The 22,658-nt window shown below is 44.6% G+C and overlaps 1 protein-coding gene across 10 annotated transcripts in view; it reads left to right on the top strand.

Moving 5' to 3' along the window:
* Window positions 1-22,658, top strand: part of LOC119955747 (spermatid perinuclear RNA binding protein) — a 215,304-nt gene that overhangs the window by 144,904 nt on the left and 47,742 nt on the right. For 8 of the 10 annotated variants that reach the window (XM_038782268.1, XM_038782274.1, XM_038782273.1 and 5 more), the window contains 8 exons: window positions 22-187; window positions 3,578-3,725; window positions 7,077-7,171; window positions 7,570-7,665; window positions 8,119-8,230; window positions 8,622-8,719; window positions 13,907-14,021; window positions 15,452-15,556. In XM_038782268.1, coding sequence (XP_038638196.1) covers window positions 22-187; window positions 3,578-3,725; window positions 7,077-7,171; window positions 7,570-7,665; window positions 8,119-8,230; window positions 8,622-8,719; window positions 13,907-14,021; window positions 15,452-15,556 — 935 coding nt within the window. The remainder of the gene's footprint in view (window positions 1-21; window positions 188-3,577; window positions 3,726-7,076; window positions 7,172-7,569; window positions 7,666-8,118; window positions 8,231-8,621; window positions 8,720-13,906; window positions 14,022-15,451; window positions 15,557-22,658) is intronic. The other 2 variants (XM_038782270.1, XM_038782272.1) reach the window with 1 other exon arrangement.

Here is a 22,658-nt window from a genome sequence, read left to right as displayed (position 1 = left end):
AATTGATCATTGTTTTTACAGTGAACAGAGTGGTCGCGTCTTGTGTGGTGTGATGAGAATTGGATTGGTTGCAAAGGGTTTGTTGATAAAGGGAGACCTGGATTTGGAGCTGGTGTTAATGTGTAAAGAAAAACCAACAGAGAAGTTACTAAACACAGTGCATAACAATCTGCCAATACAAATTCAGGTGAGTTCCAAATAATTGGTTGTGCTGGATAAGAAAATGTACAACACATAAATTGCAGTAATACTTGCCTCTGCATGAACGAAAATGTTACCGTTAATCTACATTAAACACCATGGGTAGAATTTTCCTTAAATTTACCAGTGTTGGGCTCTGACCTAAAACTGCCGTGTATCTTTCCAGAAGTAGTCGAGTTTTCATACCAGATCTCCTGACACTCTGTCAAGTAAAATCGGAGGTATGTGGTTTACCCCATCACTCTGGCAGGGCAGGGATCGATAGTCGATAGGACGGGTTCTGCAGAGATCAAGGCGCCATCTTTAAAGAGCGCTCGGAAGAGCACTAAATATAAACTCCTCATGGATACGGAGGATCCGCCAGAAATATTGGGGCACCCTATCCTTCATTCCCAGTATTGGTAGCACTCCTCAACCCCCACCCACCCACCACGATCTTGGGGCACTCTACACCCTCACAGACATCAGCCCTCCCCAATGCACCAACACACATAAGGGGGACCCCTCCCATGGGGCACCCCAGAGGGCCCAACCCTGGCACTGCCTCTGCCAGTCTGTGCCAGGGTACTGCCCAAGCATGTCCCTCTTTCCCTAAGAGTAAATTCATAATAATGTATTTAAATAAATGGCGGAAACCTTGTTACGTCATTGGTGTAGGGCACGGAAAGTTTAACGATTCTTTTTTCATTTAAAAAAAGAAGTACGGGGCAGCACGGTGGCCTAGTGGTTAGCACAACCACCTCACGGCACTGAGGTCCCAGGTTCGATCCCGGCTCTGGGTCACTGTCCGTGTGGAGTTTTCACATTCTCCCCCACAACCCAAAAACGTGCAAGCTAGGTGGATTGGCCATGCTAAATTGCCCCTTAATTGGAAAAATGATTGGGTACACTAAATTTATATTAAAAAAAAGAAGTACATTTAAAGTACCCAATTTAATTTTTCCAATTAAGGGGAAATTTAGCGTGGCCAATCAACCTGGCCCGCACATCTTTGAGTTGTGACAGTGAGACCCATGCAAACCTGGGGAGAATGTGCAAACTCCACACGGACAGTGACCTGGGGCTGGGATTGAACCTGGGTCCTTGGCACCGTGAGGCAGCAATGGTAACCACTGCGCCACCATGCCGCCCTTCGTTTTAACGATTCCTGCATGATGTGTTGCCATTCTCGCCAACGGCAAACACGTGCGAAAAATTGACCCCCCATGTATGACTATTCTTGTTAAGGGGTACATAATTAGGATCAAATCTTAATAAAAATCCATCAGTCTCTACATATTCAAATTTGAAGCCGTGCATGCAGCCGTTTACACTTTTTCATGAAGAATGCCTCCTTTTTTATTGACGGGTAGAATCATGTCTCCTGTACCATGTGTAGGTGACTGAATAGAATTCTGCAAGCGGCAGGAGGTGCTGAAGATGAAGCTAGTTTTGTATGTTAAGTACTTTTGGTCTTTTGGGAGCTGCAATTGATTCTCTGTGGTATTTAAAGAAAAACTTACATTTGTAAAGTGACTATCACAACCTCAGGGCAAAGCACTTCATAGCCAACTAAGTGCTTTTGAAGTGCAGTTACTGTTGAAATTTAGGAAACGTGGCAACCAATTTGTACAGAGCAACGTGATGATAACCAGGTAATCAGTTTCAGTGATGTTGCTTGAGGTATGAAATTTGGCATGGGCATCAGGGTAAACTCCCCTGCTCAGCCAAAATAGTGTAGGGATTTAAAAAAAAAAACTTTATCCTGTGTGGGAAGCAAAAAAGTAGGTATATGGAGCATAGAAGCTTTAGTGCAGTACAGGTTGAAGAGCTGGGAGTCTGCCTGTTCAGAGGAATGTAAAAGATTACATGGCACTCTTCAAAGAAGCACAGGAAGACTTTTTGATGCCCTGACCAACATCTGTCCCAAAATCACATTATGAAACATTTTGGTCATTAATCCGATTCGTGTTAGTGGGACATAGGCACAAATTGAAATGACTGCAATGCTTGCTTTACACCCTCATTTATTTGAGTATGCTGTCACATAGAATTAACTGCACAGAAAAGGCTGTTAGGCCCGTCTTGTCTTGGTCAGTGTTTGTGCTTCTCATGAGCCTCCTCCCACTCTACTTCCATTAAACTTCTTAGCATACCCGTTTATTCCTTTTTCCTCTGAAGTTATCTAGCTTCCCGTAAATCCTTAAATGCTATTCTCTACAACTGCTCCAGTTTTTTTTTGTTCATTCATGGAATGTGGGCGTCACCGGCTGGGCCAGCATTTATTGTCAATCCTTAATTGCCCTTGAACTGAGTGGTTTGCTAGGCCATTCAGAGGACCTTCGAGAGTCAACCTCATTGCTGTGGGTCTGGAGTTGCATGTAGGCCAGACCGGGCAGATTTCCTTCCCTAACGGGGACATTGGTGAACCAGATGGGGTTTTACATCAATCGACAATAATTTTGTAGTCATCCAGATTGCAATGCCAGATTTGTGTTGAATTCAAACAATCTACCATGGTGAGATTCAAACTCATGTCCCCAGTGCATACTCTGGGTCTCTAGGGCATCTGGAGGCCACAGTGAGGGTTGAGAGATTGGGGCGGCATTTAAAAATGGTGTCCCGATCTCTTCCTGCACTGACGAGCTGAGTTTGTCAGTGCAGTAAATGAGGTTGTGAGGCCTTGGTGGGTATTCCTCGCCGAGGCCAAAAAAGAAACAAGAGTCCCGTTTGATAGCGGGGACGTTAGCGCCGAGAAACGCCCCTCTATTCAAGCCCAAAACAGGACTCTGTTTTTTGGGTGTTAAATTGTGCGCAATGCCTAAAATACTGTGTATAAAATGGTCTCCTTATTTAAGAAAAGATGTAAATTCGTTAGAAGCAGGTCAGGGAAGATTTACTAGACTAATACCGGGAATGGGCTGGTTGTTTTCTGAGGAAAGGTTGGACAGGCAGGGCTTGTATTCACTAGAGTTTAGAAGAATAAGAGGTGACTTGATTGAAACTTTCCTGAGGGATTGTGATAGGGTGGATGTGGAAAGGATATTTCCTCTTGGGGGAGAATCCAGAACTAGGGGTCACTTGAAGAGTTACTCATTTCAGATGGAGAACTGGAGAATATTTTCCTCTTGAAGGTCATGAGCCTTTGGTAGGCAAGAATATTAAGGTTACAATCAGATCAGCCATGATCTTACTGAATGGTGGTGCAGGTTCAACAGACTGAGTGGCCTACTTCTGCTTCAAAGTTGTATGTTATTGTTTTCCAATATGTGGGTGTTGCCGAAGCAAACTTTCACCCATGAAAGTTTTGAGATGTGTGAATATGAAGGGCTATCTTTTGTTTCTTTAGATTAAAATTTGGGTTGTCTATATTTTTTTTAAATGTTAATATCTTTAGAAACTTTCAGAAGAAAAATTTGAAGTTGAGAAATGTGTGGAGGAAGCAGCTATCACTGTTCAAAATACAAAAGAACCCAAGTTGACACTGAAGATTATTCTGAGTTCGCCTGTGGTGAGAGATGAAATGGAAAAGAAAGAAGATGGAGGTATATTGACCAGCATTTTTTTCAGATACGTGTTACAACTTTACGTTGTTGCTTGCTTGTAAGACTTCTGTGGTCTTGCAGAGCAGGTTTGATCAAACTTTGAAAATAAATTTTGCAGCTTCAGCGGTCACTTGCAGCAAAGCATGCAGATCTTTCCCTTTTTAAAAGGAATACAAAAAAATCAACGGGTTACTTCTCCAAAATTTTAAACATAGTTCTTAAAATGTTCAGAAATCATGAATGCTATGAATGAATACATGATATTTAAACACACCAGCGTCTTTGAAAGTAAAGTTGTGTACTCCATATATAAAAGGCGTACTATATTTCATTGTGTATTTAATTACCTGTCTACTGCAGGTAATTAAACTGACCACATAAATGCAAGACTTGCTGCATTTTTAATAATTTATATGGTGTCAATTTTGCCCCATCTCAGTGCTGCAAAAAGAAAAGTAAACAATATACTTGGATGCAACAGTGATGCATTTCAATATATAAGTATTCAAAAATGTAAAACCGAGAACTATAGACTAAATATATTTGTATGTTTGGGGAGGGGACAACTTGTAATTAATGTTTGTGCAGAATATTATGAGTGTATAATGATGTGAGTGACACAGCACTTTTAGCCCATGCAGTTGTGTGTATACTGTAGTAAGTTTTGTAAAATGTCAATGCAGAAGTGATATTCATTGTGATAAATGATAACCTAAGACTTTGAGGTTTAAGTTGTTAAGCAGGGACAACACTTTTGAATTCTAATTTTTTAAAAACGAATTAATCCAGATGCACTATTCTTGTAGTATGCGCAACTTACGAGAATAGGACTTGTACCACAAAGAGCATTCCATATTCAAACAGTCATACCAATATTATTATCCTCAAGTATGCCTTGAGTACATTTATTTAAATGCATGGGACTTATAACAGCACTGAGATTGGGAAAGAAAAATAACTGGTAAGAATAAAGTAGTGTGTGTTAATTTGGTTTTATTATTTATTTGTAGGAATTTTGTTTTTTTGGTTTAGCCACCAAAGCGTGTCAGTGATAGTTTGTTGAGCCTTACTGGACAATGTCAGACCTTTGACCAACTGGCCGCTCTCTGTCATGGGAATGGAGGCAGCTGTGCCCACCTGGGCAGGAGGGGACTCCCTGTTGCTGTTCTCCCCATTTCTAGACTTGCTACAAGTCCCTTCAGTAATTTTCTACTGTTCAGCAAGAAATTATGGTATGAAATGTTGTATGCTTAGAAACGCAGAAGGACTTTTTAAGCACCATTAGTAATAATCAACTGATTCAAGTACACATTCGTTGCCAAAGTTAATACCATCCAAAATTTCCTGCCACACAGTATGCTATACAGTCACTAATCAGCACCCAACGCAATAAGGGCTGAAGGGGACTTACTCAGCTGTTTACATTTTGTCTTATATGAATGATTCATGTACGTTCATGCCCTGCTGTCGAAGGGGGTGGGGGAAAACTTGAAGTTGCTTGTGCTATTGCATATTTTGAAAAGTTGAGGTGAGCAGGTTGTTGACACCTACTACCATGTGATCTACAATTATAGGTTTGAAATTAATGTATTGACGACAGCAACAGATTTGAAGAATAATTTTACGTTCAACTTTCTCACTTAGTTTTCAAGTTAACTATGTTACCATTGCTTTGATTTCTTCCCTGAGATTTAAAATCTTTTCCAGTAACGTAAAATTTATGCAGTTTTATAAAAATTCAAGACCTCCTGAGATGGCGATTGGCTTCACACTGCTTGATGTGTAGTTTGGGTGTCAATAAACTTTGCATTGGCAATAGGCCGAATGTTCCCTGCCTAAAGGGAGACTTTGAACTTTCTATTGTACATTCTGAATCAGTTAGTGATTCTGTGCAAGTTGCAGGGAGTTGTATCGTTTGCTGCCACCACATGCCGTGGAACGTTGTTACGTTGGAAGCCTACATTAATTTCAAACTCAAAATTGTACAGGGCATGAAGTGAATACATGAGTGTTTTAAAAGGGACTTTGGTGCAAGTCTATCCCATTCACTGCCTGCTCTTTGTCCCCTATCCTTATCTTTTTTTCTGTAGAACTTGCATGTAAAAGATGACTGACTGCAAAAATAATGTATTGTTGTATGGTTATGTAAGTTTGCAGAAGAGCCATTTTATGCAATAAATTTTGGATTGCAAGAACCTTTAAACAAATCAAAATTTTGTAGGAGGAGCAATGATGAGCTTAACTATAGCCCGTGGACATCAAAACAGAATGAAGCTATACTCATAGTTTGAACAAAATGTTAATGTGCCTTCTTTTTTGAAAAAAAAATTAGGACATGAGTGATGATGAAGTGAGTGAGGTTTTACAATTTGATATGTTTTGATACAGAATCGCGTGGCTGGATAAAAATTGTCCCTGCAGACAGTCATCCTTTATGCTGTCTAATCCAATGTTTTAGATTATTAACCACCCATCTACGGCAGTTTATCTTTGTATCCCTTGTGTAAGAAATATTGTACTTTATAGCAGATGTTTTTGTTGCTTTAAAAGGCAGAAAACTCCAGCTGTTGAAAATATTTGAAATTATGAAATTCTTTTGCAAATTTCAGTAGGGGTTAACTGCCATATTGAGTTTCTGTTACATTTTAATACCTTTGTTGCAGGCGCCTACAGGTGGTTTATTTCTAATATCTAAACCTAACTGACAGTTTTGGTGCATATTTCTCAGAAAAAAATAACTTCCACAAGTGGCACTTGCACATGGCATTAAAATGATAAGGCCATACATAGTTAATTTCTGGCTTCCTGGGTCCTCAATATCAATGTTGTGCTGTGGCAATAAGACAGAATCATAAAACTGAAATGGCATTTTTCTATGGTGTTGATGGTGTGAGCTCTTGCGATTTGATCTACAAAGGCTGAAGTCATTGTGAAGGGAAATGCAAACTGAAAGACTTTTTTAAATTTTGGAAGTCGATCATGTTTTTCTCCTAATAACAATTCATTATTTTAATTTTAGATTACCCAAGATACCAGAAATTAAGGCCTGACTAACAGTCAATAAAAGTATCTGCTGTGTGGTATAATCTGTTGTGTTCTGCATTTTAAATAAGACTCAGAATCATATACTCTGCAGTTGATATGCCATTGATTCGTATCCCGAATGAATGCCTTTTGCTTCTGTCTCACATGTTCACGTTACTGTAAATGGCTGTTGTAGTAACCACAATGCACTATTAAACCATTAAAATTTCTGGGAGCCTTGTTTGCCTAGGATGCTGCCACTCCCTAGTACTGAATGACAGAAACCCCTTGGTCAAACTGTATCTGTCTTCTTATTCCATTCACCAGTAGAAAATTTTGCGATGAAAGATCCACCGGACTTATTGGACAGGCAGAAATGCCTAAACGCCTTGGCGTCTCTGCGACATGCCAAATGGTTTCAGGTTGGCTACTTGTTCTTACCTTATTGTTATTGTAGCCTTATGAGGTTTTAATGTTAAAACTATTTGTTATATAAAAAAAACACTTAATGCTATTCATTTGCTCTTTGTAGCTTTGGTACTCTGCGCACAGTTTAAGTCAGTCGGTATACTACAATAGGTAGATAGTTTTCTTTTACTAGTTATCATGAGGCTACAAAAGCAATCGTTAAACATTTATGCTTCTTGCTTGTACTTGAAATCGGTCATTTGAGAGAAGGAGTTTGTTCTCAGTAAAATTTCTTTTTTGTTTGCATGAGAATTTAATTTAATTTTCTAACTCACTGAGAAATGCCACGGTACTATGTAATCTATATCTCTGCAAAGCAGATGACGTATCACTACAATTCTGTATGTTTTAGGCGAGGGCAAATGGATTAAAGTCATGTGTAATTGTGATTCGTATTCTGCGTGATTTATGCAACAGAGTACCCACATGGGGACCATTGAAAGGATGGGTAAGTTTAAATATAGACTGTTCCCTTGTCAAACCAAATAACCTGAACACATAGAAGCTTCTACCTTTAAATACTTCATGATTTTTGTATTTCGAAATAAGACAAATTCAGAAATTTAAAGGAGTGAAATGCAAATTTCTGAATGTCAAAGTGAACATGAATTAATTTAATCAAATTATGGATTTAATTAAATTTAGCGGTCGGACATATCAGGTATAGACTTTTTTCATATGATCTTGTGATTTACTGCCAGATACTAATTAAGTTTATCTCTTGGCACTAACCAGGTGAATTTGAACTAAGCTGGTGTGAAAAGAACTTGGAATCATATTTATTTGGAAATTAGTTTGAAAATCTTTTATCTAATCTAAGTGTGTCCTTTTATTTTTTAAAAAACCTTCTCCGTTACATGTTGTCGGATGTGACTGATTTCTTGTTCCTTATTACATTTAGCCCCTAGAGCTTATTTGTGAAAAAGCCATAGGTACTAGTAATAGACCATTAGGGGCTGGTGAAGCCTTGAGGCGTGTAATGGAGTGCGTGGCATCAGGAATTCTTCTACCTGGTAAGAGTTTCAATTAACAATTAATAAATACATTGAAATAGGTTGCGAACATTAGTATTGAGTAGATTAACGTTCTTTTAGCATGCTCACATGTTCTATGTTAATTTAAATAGGATAAATAATAAGATATGATGTTTTGTTTTCATATGAAAGTTTGAAATTAGTAGTTTTTGCCAAACACTGGTATGGAATTGTTTAAACAGCAGCTGTGGTACATAATATTTAATGTTTACCTTGGATAAATTACAAATGAAACTTTTTTCACCCGATATTCGAATGGCTAAGAACTAGTTGCTTGCCACATTTACTGAACATTGTGCTTTAATGTATAGAATTTATTGTGATAGACGTCTACTGCTTGAAATGCAAACTTTGTCTATTTTCTATGCAGGTGGTCCAGGGCTGCATGATCCTTGTGAAAAAGACCTAACTGATGTGTTGGTCTCGATGACTCCACAGGAAATGGACAACATTACTCATAGTGCCCAGGTATGGTTGATAATCAGGGTCACGACCATTGAAAGCTTTCTCTAGTCTTGTGGGAAGTTGAAGAAAATGTTTTCCAATCTTGAAACTTTGGCTTCTTTTTGAAAATTGATACATTCGGATCATCCATACCTGTAATCAGTAATTGTTTTTATATGGTTAAGTAAATTGAGCGGATCAGGGAATTTACTTCCTAATTTTGTGATTATTTAGTGGTAATTTTATACCTTAGTTACCAGTTGAGAAGATTTGGAAGGCAATAATTGTGAAAGCATTTCATATAAGTCAGAGGATTCATTTTAAAAATCAGCAGTTGTAGTGTGCATGTATAACTAATAGTTAAATAATCTATACTTGGAGAAGATGGTTCCACTTGTGGAGAACCCAAAGCCAGGGGCCAAAGTAGGAAATGCAGTAAAAATTTCAGAAGCGTCTTTACCCTGAAAGTGGTGAGAACGCTACACAGGTTGTGTTTGTGGCAAATAGTGTAGGTATATAAGGTAGATAAGCTAGATACAAACATAAAGGAAGGAATAGATGAAGAGGGGCAGACGTTAGAAGGCTTGTGTGGAATATTAATACAAGCAAGAATCAATTGGGTCAACTGACCTGTTTCTGCGCTATGGATTCTATGTATTGTGGAAAAATATGATAGAACATGATCAGATAATGAGTTTGTTTTTGATATACTTTCACAGTCAATCTTTACCCAGTGCAAGAGAACAAACTGATTAAATGTGTCTCAATGTTTTTGCTATTAGACCTCTTGGGAGAAAAATAGAACCATACTCGTGTGAACTGAACTTGCTGCTGCTACTAATTCAGCATGGCTGAGATTGTGATATTGTGTAGAGCATCTTGGGAAAAGTTCCTGTCACTTACTAATCAGGTGGTGGGGATATTAGTTACTCCTTCATTGTCATTGCTAGATTATTTCCTCCTTTAGTACCATGCTTATTTGACATAATTCTCAGACATGGGGGGCGCGATTCTTCGAGGCCACGCCGGATCGAGGTAGCCGTTGTAAGCGCTGTCGAGTTCAATGACGGTGCGAAATAGCCCTGATCGCGACCTATTCTGGCCCCGGGAATGGGCTAGCATCGGGACCGCGCGGAACACGGGGTTGAATGCGCGTCATAAGCGCGCGACGCCCGAATGACGCCGCTCCGCGTCCTAAAAGGGCGCGATCCACGCAGAGAAAGAAGGGGGAGGAAAATGACGGAGCCACGGAGGGCCACCCCGAGGTTCCGTGATACGGACCTGGAGACCCTCCTCGATGAGGTGGAGCAGCGCAGGGGCATCCTGTGCCCAAGACGACGGCATCGCCACCCTTCCAGCGCCGTGCGACGGGCCTGGCGTGAGGTGGACACAGCAGTCAGTGCTGTGGGGCAGACCCCTCGGTCCGGGGAGTAGTGTCGAAAGAAGCTCCACGACCTCATCAGGGCTGCCAGGGTGAGTGCCGTGTGGGGGGGGGGGGCGAGAGTGAATGGAGGGTGGTTAACAAAGTTGTCACAAACCTACGTGAGCGCTGCAACCCCCTGGTGTGGCTGCAACTTTCCCCCCACCCTGCATTAATGTAGCCTATATCTGAATGCCCTGATGATACCCGCCTAATTGTGATGCTCTATCTATGGCCCCCCCCCCCCCCCCCCCCCCCCACAAACAGGATAAGACTGCTCACAACAGCCGGGAGCGCAACAGAACCGGAGTTCACCCGTTATGCACCCCCTGACAGTGTTTGAGCAGAGGGCACTGGACCTCGCTGGGGGATCCGCCACCCGGGAGGTCGTGAAATGCGAGGTTGGAGGCGCAGAAGCAAGTGAGACAACCCTGCATGACAACCGAACCCCCCCCCCCCAGCCCATCCTCTGTCCCCTCACACTCTGCCCACTGGACCACCCATCCTCTCTCCCCTCACACTCTGCCCACTGGACCACCCGACACCCGGCCGAGCGTGTCTAACTAAGCCCGTATCATTCAGTTCCGCAGGGCCAGCCGACGAACGTCCAGGGCCATCTGGTGACTCTCGAGCGGGACGTACAGAGGACGGACAGTGACGACTTTCATGGCTGTGCGTTGTCCGAAGGTCGGGCCGTGAGACAGGACAGGATGGGGTCAGTGGACCCAGACGCACAGAGGACGGTGATGCAGTCAACGGACTTGCCCGACGCTGAACCGCACATGGGCTGCGTGCGCCCTGCGCCGGGACATGACTGGGACCAGGACACTCCTGAATTTCTGACGGACGAGGACCTAGAGCTTGCGGCACTGCTGCCTCCCACACCATCCACCATCCCAGAGACACTCACCTCGGTTGGGCAATTAAGTGATGAGGCTCCTGGGTCACGGTCTGGTGTGCACCACACAGCCGAGCCGGTACAGCAGGTTGAGGTCGAGCGGCCGAGGGGCTGGACGGTCGGAGGGCAGCCCAGGCCCAGAATCCAGCTGCTGCCCAGACTTTTCCCGGGTTCCTGGATTTACTCGACTCACCCGTATGACACAATGACGGGATGAGGGCCATCTAGAGGAGTCGAACTGCGTCCAGGAGCAGGGAGTGGTGCCGCTCATCGCAGCCACCCAGGCCGACACCGCACGGGTAGCGTCCGCGGTCGAGGCAATGGGTGGAACGGTATCGGCCATGAGTCAGGTTTTGCAAGGCATTGGGCTTCATGTGCACGCCTCATCCATGGCCCAGGAGAGGGCTGCCCTCTCACAGGCAGCAATGCACAAGAGCCAACATGACATTGCCGGCGCGCTACGAGCCCTGGCCGAGTCTCACCAGGTCATGGCCCAGTCCCAGCAGGCCATGACACAGTCCCAGCAGTCAGTCGTGGAGAGCACGACCGCCTGACGCACGTACTGCATGGCTGTGCCATCTGGGGATTCACTTGGACGTAGTGGTAGGGCCCGTAAGGCAATGAAGAGGGACACAGAGTAAGTTGGCACGGGTGCAGGGCACAGTTTAGTTGTAGGGGCTATGGCATCTGTACATAATATTCACCATTAAACTCACTGTTACACCCAACTTGTGAGACTGTGTGATTTTTCCGTTGCCACGGGGATCGTGATGGTGACCGAGTGTCGCTGGGGTTGACGAGCGGTGAAACTTCGGTGCCGGGTGTGCAGTCCCTTCTTCTCCGCCCCCCCCCCCCCAACACAGTCGGACACCATAGTCCTCGGCACTCTGACGCCAGCTACCCCACACGGGCACGTGATGGAGTGTCCCTGACGAACACAGCGACCACCGAGATGGATGGTTCAGCTATTGCCATGAGTCAGACTTTGTCTAACGATTCTGAGGTCGCAGATCAGGCTGTCATCATTCAACATGGCACTGATCACACCTGCTGACACAGCCATAAATGTCGTGCCATACCGTTGTGCCGCAGTGGTACGGCTGATGTCGAAGTGGAGCAGGTTGGGGGGGGGGGGGGGGGGGGGTGCTGTCCGTCTGCACGACTGGCGATGCAGGCGGTAGTGTACTGTTCAGCGATTCCGTCGCACGCGATACGTGAATCGTGCAGCCACCAACATGTTGCATGCCCGCTGTCCTCGCCGGTGCTGTCGTGCAGCCTCCTGGACATTACCAGCACCCGGGTCGTGTCTGTGTGCTGCGCCCAACGCACCACCCTGCTGCACGCCAACCACCACCTCCTCAGCGTTGGCACCACTGACAGTGGCTTCTCCCTCCGACGACTCCACCAGGGCATCTCCCCTCTGCATTGCGATGTTGTGCAGCGCACAGCATACCACAACAATGCAAGCGACCCTCTTGGGCTGGTACTGCAGGACCCCTCCGGAGCGGTCCAGGCACCTGAATCTCATTTTCAGCAATCCGAAGCAGCACTCCACCACACCCCTGGTTGCTGCATGGGCCTCATTGTATCGGGTCTCCGCGTTGGTCTGAGGTCTCCGTATGGGTGTCATCAGCCAAGACCTCAGTGGATAACCCTGTCGCCCAGCAGCCAGCCCCTCAGGTGGTGGGGGGTCGTCCCTCAAACATTGCGGGGTTGAACGACAGCGCGAGAATGTAGGCTTCATGCACACTCCCTGGGAACCTTGCGCACACGTGCATGACCCTCGTGGGGGTCGCATACCACCTGGATGTTCATCGAGTATGTCCCCTTCCTGTTAGTGAACACTTCCCTGTTGCTTGCAGGTGGGCGCATGGGGACGTGAACACCATTGATCACTCCCTGGACCATCGGTATCCCGGCCACCTTGGCAAATCCATGGGCTCGTGCTTCTTGATGTGCTCGGTCCTCGGGAAAAGTTATGTAACGGTGCGTCGGTCACGGCCCAGATGCACCTGTGGATGGCCCGGATGCGCCTGCGATATCCCGGATAGGTCCCCGCTCGGAGACTGGAAGGAACCGGTAGCAAAGAAGTTAAGTGGCACTGTCACCTTGACGGCAACCGGTATCGCGTGTCCTCCTCCCGATCAACGTGGGGCGAGGTGCGCCACGAGGTGGCAGATATGTGCGACCATCTCCCTGCTGAACCAGAGTTGTCTCCTGCATGTGATGTCCGGCAGTGCCTCGAAAGAGATCCGGTCACGGTACACCTTAGACCTCGATTGGCGCCCTGGCTCCACCATCAGCGTCTCCTGCTCCTCCCCCCCCTCTCTCTCTCTCTCTCTCTCTCTCTCTCTCTCTCTTTCTCTCTCTTTTTTTCTCTCTCTCTCTCTCTCTCTCTCTCTCTCTCTCTCTCTCTCTCTCTCTCTCTCTCTCTCTCTCTCTTTCTCCCCCTCCCCCCCCATGCTGCTCAACATCAGTGCCCGCATCCTGTGCCTTCCTCAGCGTTCGGGGGTCAATGTTCCCCTCGGCATCCGCCTGAACATACCGGCCGTGTGCACCTGCGGCCTGTACGGCGATGACGGGCCACTCCGTGGCCATTCCCTCTGCTGTTTCAGCTGCCCCTCCATCCACTGTGGGATGTGGGAAAGAAAACCTGTCGCTGTTCTTTCCTCCAATTATGACTGCCATACTGTAGCTCTTGTTCAGATCCATTAGTTATGCATATGACCAAACATCAAATTTGGGTCCTACCTCGTCTGGCTCAGTTTACTTCTCGGATGAACTTGCAAATTACGAACCTCTTACATGTTTATTAATACAAAACCTAGTCTAAAACAGCTTGCTTATATGTATGAAGTTGTAATTTATTTATCTATAGATCTTGTGCTTACAGCATGCACTTAGACTCATGGCCTTCGGTCAGATCTATAAAGTACTGGAGATGGACCCACTTCCATCAACAAGATCCTCCCTTCAAAAATGGTCCAGATCACTGGGTGAGCGAGATGGTAGGTAGATGATAAATTTTTTTCATGATCCAATTTGACAGAGAACCAGTAATAAAAGCAAATCTATTAGCATTTACCATCATTACTGCTCTGAAGTTGACAGCTTATAAAGTCTACATATGCTCAATTAAATGGAGAAACCAAAATTTGCAGTCCGTGATCCGGTGGCACATTGATAATCATGGCTGCCTCACAGCGCCAGGCATCCGATTTCAATTCCAGGCTTGGGAGACTTTGTGGAGTTTGCACGTTCTCCCCGTATCTGCATGGGTTTCCTCTCGCAGTCCAAACAATGTGCAGGTTAGGTGGATTGGCCATGCTAAATTGTCCCTTCGCGTCCTAAGATTTGGTGGGGTTACACGAATAGGGACGTGGGTGGGCCGAGGCGGGGTGCTCTTTTGGAGGGTAGTACTTCAATAAAGGGGTGCATTGTTGCCCCCCCCCCCCCTCCCCCGGATACCTCTGTCAAGTAGAAATTACTAAATTGATTTTTTTTTTAAATGCCCTTTCCGTGCTATTAATCTCACTAGAAAAGTCCTTGAAAAAAATGCACCTTGTTGAATAAAGTGCAACTGGGGTCAGGCACTACATCCAGTGCTTGATCGTTTCTGTCTTAGCTGATATCTGTTTGTTTCGCTTAGCTGTTGTTACCAAATGGTCTAAATTGACATTTTTCAGCTCCCTCGTGTCTGCTACCGAATGATTTTTTTTTTAATGGAGAGTGTCCACAGGAGGAACGGGAAACTTATTTTTGGTGTGGGTGAGAATGTAAATAGCAGGGAATGGTTTCAATGTATCGACCTCTGGGTTATGGGCCCAGTGTGCTTCTGCTGTGCCACGAATTAGAGGCTAATTAGGATTGTTGACAGTTTCTTTAAATTGACAACTGCTGGAATCCACTACTAGTTAACAACCCTTCCAGGTTATCGCAAGTTCAGAACAACAACAGGAAGTATTGAATTTTTTTTAATTATTCAGTTGTAACTTTATACGAAGTATGTTAGATGCTCTTAAAGAAAAATAGAAATATGACCCTTGTTCTAATGTTAAAAATTAAAGCTGTAGCATTGTCTTTTGGCATTTCTGAGACAGCAAATCATTACTTATGGTTATTGCATAACCTAAAATCAGCAAAATACGCCTTATAAATTGACCACAATGGTCTACTTAATCCTGGTACATTAATGATAAATGGCAGCAATTTGAAAAAGTGTAAGATTATTGCATCAGAATATCAAATCAGTCAGTGCAGAAATGTCCTTAAATAAAATAAATATTTTTGTACTGTTACTTTTCTCAAAAGTAAACTTATTTGAATGAAGAATGTTAAGTTCATATCTCAACTCTGTGTTACAATACAAATCATAGATGAATAATTTTGTTGATTTAGTCTTTCACCTAAAGATGTGTAATGAATTAAAATGCTTCAGGATTTTTTGCAGGACCACTCTCAGCACCTTTGAAGAGACCTTATGAAGATGGTATGGGAGATGACAAAGATCCAAACAAAAAGATGAAAAGGAACCTGAGAAAAAGTAAGCTAATATCCATGTTTCACCATCAATAGTAGAATATCATCGTATGTTTCTGATTATCAAAGGCGATCATATATCCAATTTGCAACTTTCTCTTCCACGTGCCTTCAACTTAACCACAAATTTGAGAAGTTTGTTAACTGACAGTAAAAATGTATATCTACAATTTTGTTTCATGACATTTTGTCAAAAACCTTTTAGTAAACAAAAAATGATTGCCATTTATTAGAACTTCCATTGAATATGGAGCCTAGAGTACCAAGATTACATTTTCACATTCCATTGGAGGATTAGAGTGAATAATAACATAGTGCCTTATGACACTGTATCTCATAATGAGAAGGGTGTTATTGGAAGATTCTGATCGTAGGCCACATATTTTATGAGCAGCCAAAAGCAATTAGGCCCAGAAAATCAGTCTTTGTTGAGAAAGCAGAATGCTGATGTTGATCAAGTCCTGTAAGCCTTTTCTCAGAAACGCATCCAAAATCCCCTTTGGTTTAATTAATATCATTGATCCCAACAGCCATATTTGATGGTTTTGCCCAAGTCCATTTTTCTTTTTTTTTAAATTATGCCCCTTAATTTTTTTGAACTTGTTGAGAAGCATTACCAATTTCCTTGGATCAATGTTATCACACATCTGCAATGTAATTCCTATGATTCTAATGATCTTGAAAAATGTTGTTGCGTTACATCTAAATTTATTCTTTTACTGTTAGAGCAGGCCGAATTATATTGAGCCCTCCTCTTCACTTAACTTCTTGAGATGTGGGGAGGAATTCTCCTGAAAAATGACTACGGTTGCTATCTACCGGCTGCGATGTGCACCCATTCAGGCAAATGGAGACGTGACACAGCCGATAGATGCCTCTTCTGGGATCTGCCCCGCTAGCCATGCCTCATTGATCTAATGGGATCTCGCGCAATGTCGTGATCATTGTGCATGGAGATCAATATTTGGCAAATCTGCATATTAGAGTGAGTAGCGAGTCTCTCACTAATATGCGGCTTGCCTGATCTACCCAAAATGTTGGGATCTTAACTCCCTTCCTCGGAGATCTTAGGTGAACATTGTTCAGTACTGATCTCCACAAACGGGGTGGATCTGGGGGGTCTCCCAGGGGATCAGGCGCAAACATTGCTACCCTCTTAGCAGTGCCAGGCTGGGTGTTGGACTTGCACTGGCAGGGCATTTTACCCACGCCAGGGATTGGGCCCGGAAGTGTGCTATCTGTGTGAGAGGAGGGGGGATGGCCACCTGTGAACTCACTTTGTGAGTTGGGGCTTTGCGAAGTCAGGGGGTCACATTAGAGGGTGGGGCCGAGAGATTGGGGCACCACTAAAAAAATGTTCTGGCTAGTGGAGCTCCTCAGTGCAGGAAACGGGACTAAGTGTGGCCTCACCGGGGTGTGCCCCACCGAGGGCCCGGATTGCAACAGAGTCCCATTTGATAGTGTGGTCTTTCCCAGTCCTGCGAGCACTGGAAAACACCCAGCTAAACATGCTCGACACAGGGACCCTGTAGCAATTTGGTTAGTTCGCGCTTTAAGTGACATTTCGGTGGAAAAACCAGTGGAAATTCCGCTGGGTGCTCTGGTGCAATTCCCATCATAATACACATGCACTTAGTCATTTGCTTTGAGATTGGTGAGATTCTCACTGGGAAAAAGAACTGCAGAACCTAAAGGAGCCAGCCAGGCTGTCTTCTCGGAGATTGTGGTGCCATTTTTAAAGGATGCCCCAATATCCAGACCCAATAGCCCAACGCCTCCTACTCACCGGCAGAGACCACCCCCCCTCCATTCGTTGTCACTGCCAGGGGGGTGCCCTATCCCTGGCCACCCTGGGCCTAATTGCCTCCAAACCCCCTGCCATGCTGATCATGTCTAATCTCTGTTGATGAAGACCAGTACTGATTCCCAACGGACTTGCACTGCACTTGTGGGGGCAGTGAATCCTGGGAGACAGATTATTACGACGAAAACCTGAAATGCATATTTAAGGGGTTTAAAGATTGCGTCGGTGCCGCCGGTCGGGAGCATCGTGCTCCATTTCGTGCCCAGCACCAACCCAGTTTCGGGGCTCTCCAGCTATTCTCTGGGAATAGCGAGAGGAGCACCGAGTGCAATGCAGGGGGAAGAATTGGTTACAGCTCTCCTATCAATGGTGGTTCACCCATGCAGTCTACCACACAGTACTGGGGAATGGCCTGGAATGTATCAACTGCCACTGTGGATTCAAAGTTAAGCTGTTAGAAATGTTCTTTCGGGACAACATGGCGGCACAGTGGTTAGCATTGCTGCCTCGTGGCGCTGAGGTGCCAGGTTCGATCGCGGCTCTGGGTCACTGTCCGTGTGGAGTTTGCACATTCTCCCCGTGTTTGCATGGGTTTTGCACCCACAACCCAAAGATGTGCAGGGTAGGTGGATTGGCCACACTAAATTGCCCCTTAATTGGAAAAAAATGAATTGGATACACTAAAAGAAATGTTCTTTCCAGCGTTGACAGATGGTTTTGTCGTCTTTAAAAAGAGAAGCAGCACCCTATGATCATATGCTGATTTTGGCCATTTGATCTTGGACCATGGATGATCCTGGTGACTTCAAAAAAGCATCACATGTCATGATGATCAGCATATCACTGGGTCTCTGGGGCTTTCTCTTAAAACAGCCTTACTGATTTGACTTTGGGTGGCAGCCTTGAGTTGTTTGTATGCTGCGATTTGGGTTGTTCTACTGGGCACGGAAGAATATGCTGAAACCCAGTGGTTTTGGCCAACAAATTTAGGATTTATTTTTTCCCACTGTTCTGAAATTGGGTGAGATATGAAGATTTACGTGATTGGATGTGAACTGCCCTCAGAATCCCTCTTTGCTCAGGCTGCTTTAGGACTGAGACATTCAACTTCTTCTTGGGGTCGTGAGATGTCTTGGTGCTCGGTGGATATTCATCATCTATCAAACAAGTCAATACTCTGACCAGGAGCATCAGTCCCCCACATGGATTGAGTGATACAGACGTCGCGTAAATCTTTGACCCAGACAATGGCATAATCCAGGAGGTGCCAGTACTTTGATCCAGGATGCCTCCATGGGGTTTTGTATTGTCTTTCTGACAGAAGAGAGGGTGTGTGTTATATGAGGCCATGATAGGCACACTGTCAGCAGGAGGACACCATTTATATTGGGTTTTTTTTTCACTTTTTCTCAATAGTTCATCTCCAAACATCATCCAAAGATGTGCGGGTAAGGTGGATTGGCCATGCTAAAATCGCCCGTTAGTGTAGGATGTGCAGGCTAGGTTGGGTTGCAGGGATTGAGGAGGGGGTGGGGGAGACAATGGGCCTAGGTAGGGTGCTCTTTTGGCGGGTCGGTGCAGACTCGATGGGACAAATGGCCTCCTGCGCAGTAGGGATTCAATGGATCGTGGTCACGGTCAACCCTGGCATTAACATTCCTCAGAAGGATGATCTTTTCTCCTTTTGGGATGGCAGTGAAGCCGCCTTCAAGGTCAGACATCCTTGTTGCAGTCAAGGCCAGCACGGTGGCACAGTGGTTAGCACTGCTACCTCACAGTTCCAGGGTCCCAGATTCAATTCTGGCCTATGATGACTGTTGAGTTTGCAATTTCTCCCCGCGTCTGCGTGGGTTTCCTCCAGGTGATCCTGTTTCCTCCCACAGTCCAAAGATGTGCAGGTTAGATGGATTGGCTATGCTAAATTTCCCCTTAGTGTTCAAAAGGTTAGGTAGAGTTTGCTTAGTTACAGGGCTTAGTGAAGGCATGTGCTTAAGTGGGGTGCTTTTTCCAAGGACTTGATGGCTGAATGGCCTCCTGCACTGTAAATTTTAAGTAAGCACTGATGATAGTGCCCTATTAATTAGGGCTGAGTATTAGGATGTCCATAAGTTTTTCATTTATACAAATGAGGAGTTCTGGCAGTCCATTCAAGAATTTATTCTGGATGGCAAAATCAACTTCTTGGTTTAGTATTGCTGTCAGACTTTCCATTCCAGCAGAATGTGCATCTCCCTGCTTGTTCCTGCAGCTGCTGGGTCTCGCTGATGACTGCAGTGTCAATTTGGAGACTTGATAGCTTATGTGATACAATTACAGATTTTTTTCCCAATTTTGAGATTATCCATGAGTGTTTTAACATTACAAGTTGTGATGGTTTCTTTCCTTGACCATGAAGATGATACCCCAACCAGGAGATCACAGTTTCTAGCTCCCTCCACATTTCCCCATTTGTGGTGGGGAGAGGTTATCCTGAAGAGGACTGCTCAGATATCTCTGTCCCAACACAGATGTCCATTGATCTTCATGCATCTGTTGTCTGTATGCAGATGTTTGACGAGGGACTACCAGGTTCACAACCCTGTCCCGTCGCCAATTCATCATCATAGGGCTTGTCAAATGGTCCCTTGCCTGACTTTATTTAATGTGGGAGGCTGTCATTATTCACATGATCTTGATGGGTTGATGGTCAGACTTCAATGATGTGTCAAGCCACAATGACTGGGATCACCTTGCTGCAGCAGCCTTCCTCCACGTTCGCAGCCAATAAAACGCATGGTCTTCCTTTGTCTTTTCTGCCATTAAGGACTTTCTGGATTGCACTTTGTCTGGCACATCCCCTTAATCTTGCCATGGTGGCACCACCAGGATCCCTCCATGGATTGCCACCTTAAAGCGGTGGAAAGGTTTGAGCGTTCTGATAATCCCTTGAGCGGTGATTTGTAGCTCTTTAAAAGCAATATTGCAGGTGGAAAAGGCTATAAAAGATCAGATATTCTGTAATTTATACCTGGGACATTGAAATCAAACGACATGATGATGAAGAACATAATCCAACCTCACCCGTGCACTTTATTCTAGAAAGGATTTTGGACCCATTGGAAAAGGTAAAGCACAGGTTCATAATATTGACAACGAGAAAATATTAATTATGAAAGAGTTGAAAAAACCTTGGCTGTACTCTCTAGAAAAGAACAGTTTAAAGTGGCATATACGATAAGTGTTGAAAGAGAATTTGAGTGTATTGAGAGATTATTTCTACTAGTTAGTAAATCACAATGCGAGAGTACAAGCACATATGAATGTTGGAGTAGGAGTAGGCCACTCGGCCCCTCAAGCATGCTCCAACATTCAATAAGATCATGCTTGACCCGATTGTAACTTCAACTCCACGTTCTTGCCTACTCCCAATAACCTTGCGTCCCCCTTATTAATCAAATCCATTTAACTCAGCCTTAAAAATATTCAAAGATTCTGCTTCCACTTCCTTTGGAGGAAGTGAGTTCCAGAAACTCCTGACCCCCTGAAAGAGGGAATTTCTCCTCCTCTTCGTCTTAAATGAGCGACCCCTTATTTTTAATCAGCGACCTCCGGTTCTAGATTCTCCGACAAGCGAAAACACCCTCTTCACATCCACTCTGTCAATTCCCCTCAGGATGTTAAAGGTTTCAATCAAGTTGCCTCTTAATCTTCTAAACTCGAATGGATACAAATCTAACCTTTCCTCAAAAGACAACCTACTCGTTCCTGGTATTAGTCTAGCAAACCTTATCTGAACTGCTTTTTTTTTTAAAAAACAGATTATTTTATTCCAAACATATTCAACATAATAACACAATCTTAACAACAGTGTATACAGATTGTACATTTTTTTCCCCATTTCCTCCCTCCCCCCTCAAGACAAACAGCTGTTCAAAATTAGTCAGTAATGGCCTCCACTGTATCTCAGAGCCCTCCTCTGCCCCCCTTAGGGCAAATTTGATTAGATTTTTCTCCAACCTGAGAAACACATCTTAAGTCTCTGAACCATGACGCAGCCCCTGGCGGCACGGCCAACCTCCAATTCAAACGTATTTGCCGCCGGGCAAGAAGAGAGGCGAAGACAACGACATCAGCCCCCTTCCCCTCCAGCAGCTCCAACACCCCAAAGGTCACGACCATTGGGACCGGCTTCATCTGAGCTCCTACAATCCTCGCTATTTTCCTAATTACCGTCTCCCAAAAGTTCTCCAACTCCTCACGCCCCAGATCATCACCGGCCCCCTCCCACACGTCTTGCACTCATTCACTACCTCCAGAAAAAACCCGCTCATCCGGACCTGAGTCTGTGGACCCTGTGCACCACCTTATATTGCATTTCATATTGTATAAGACTCATCCTTGCGCAGGAGAAGGTTCAGAAGTCCTGAAAGATGTGCTTGTTAGGTAAATTGGGCATTCTGAATTCTCCATCTGTGTACCTGAACATGGGCCGTAGTGTGGTGACTAGGGATTTTCACAATAACTTCATTGCAGTGTTAATGTAAGCCTACTTGTGATACTAAAAAAAAATGTTCACTCGGCATATTACTTTGCACCAAAGTTCCTATCCTATCTCCCTTCCCAATTACTACTACCACTCCTGCATGGTCCTTTTCACTAAGGCCGTGCCCTGCTCCTCCAACAACCAATATTCCCAATCCTACCATCGCCCCATCCGGGAGCAATATTTATCCAAAAGCGTATATTCTAGCACCAGAGACCCCCACAAAACCTATGATTCCCACACATAGAGTCATCACTGATATGTGACCCAATTTAAAGTGCCTCCTCAGCTGGTTCCAAACTTTTATAGATGACTCCACCACTAGACTCCTCGTATACTTCCTGAGGGCGAAAGGCAGCGGGTCATCACCATACCTCCAAGGATCCACAATCCCCATCCTCTCCATTAAACCCTCCCAGCTCTTGCGCTATTCTCAACCTCCCCATCGGCTTGGGGATCAAGGTATCCACCCTAGGCTGCAGTACACAATTAAAATCACCCCTTCCCATAAGATCTGGTTAGATAATAATTTGGTGAGAGTCCAAATCCGGGTTCGCCCCAATTGCGCCTTCATCGTCCCAATTAGGTGCATTTACATTCACCAACATCACCGGAGTCCCTACTAGCACCCCACTCATTATCACAAACCCCCAGTCCACCTTGCTAGCCCCTGTAAATCCGGTTTTCTTGTTCAGCAATATGACGATCCCCCTCGACTTTGAGTCAAATCCCGAGTGGAACACTTGCCCCACTCGCCCTTTCCTCAATCTCACTTGATCT

Source organism: Scyliorhinus canicula, chromosome 21 (genome assembly GCF_902713615.1).
Source record: "Scyliorhinus canicula chromosome 21, sScyCan1.1, whole genome shotgun sequence".
NCBI lineage: Eukaryota > Metazoa > Chordata > Chondrichthyes > Carcharhiniformes > Scyliorhinidae > Scyliorhinus > Scyliorhinus canicula.
The sequence above is the reverse complement of the archived record's forward strand: the minus strand, read 5'-3'. Positions and strand labels throughout refer to the sequence as shown.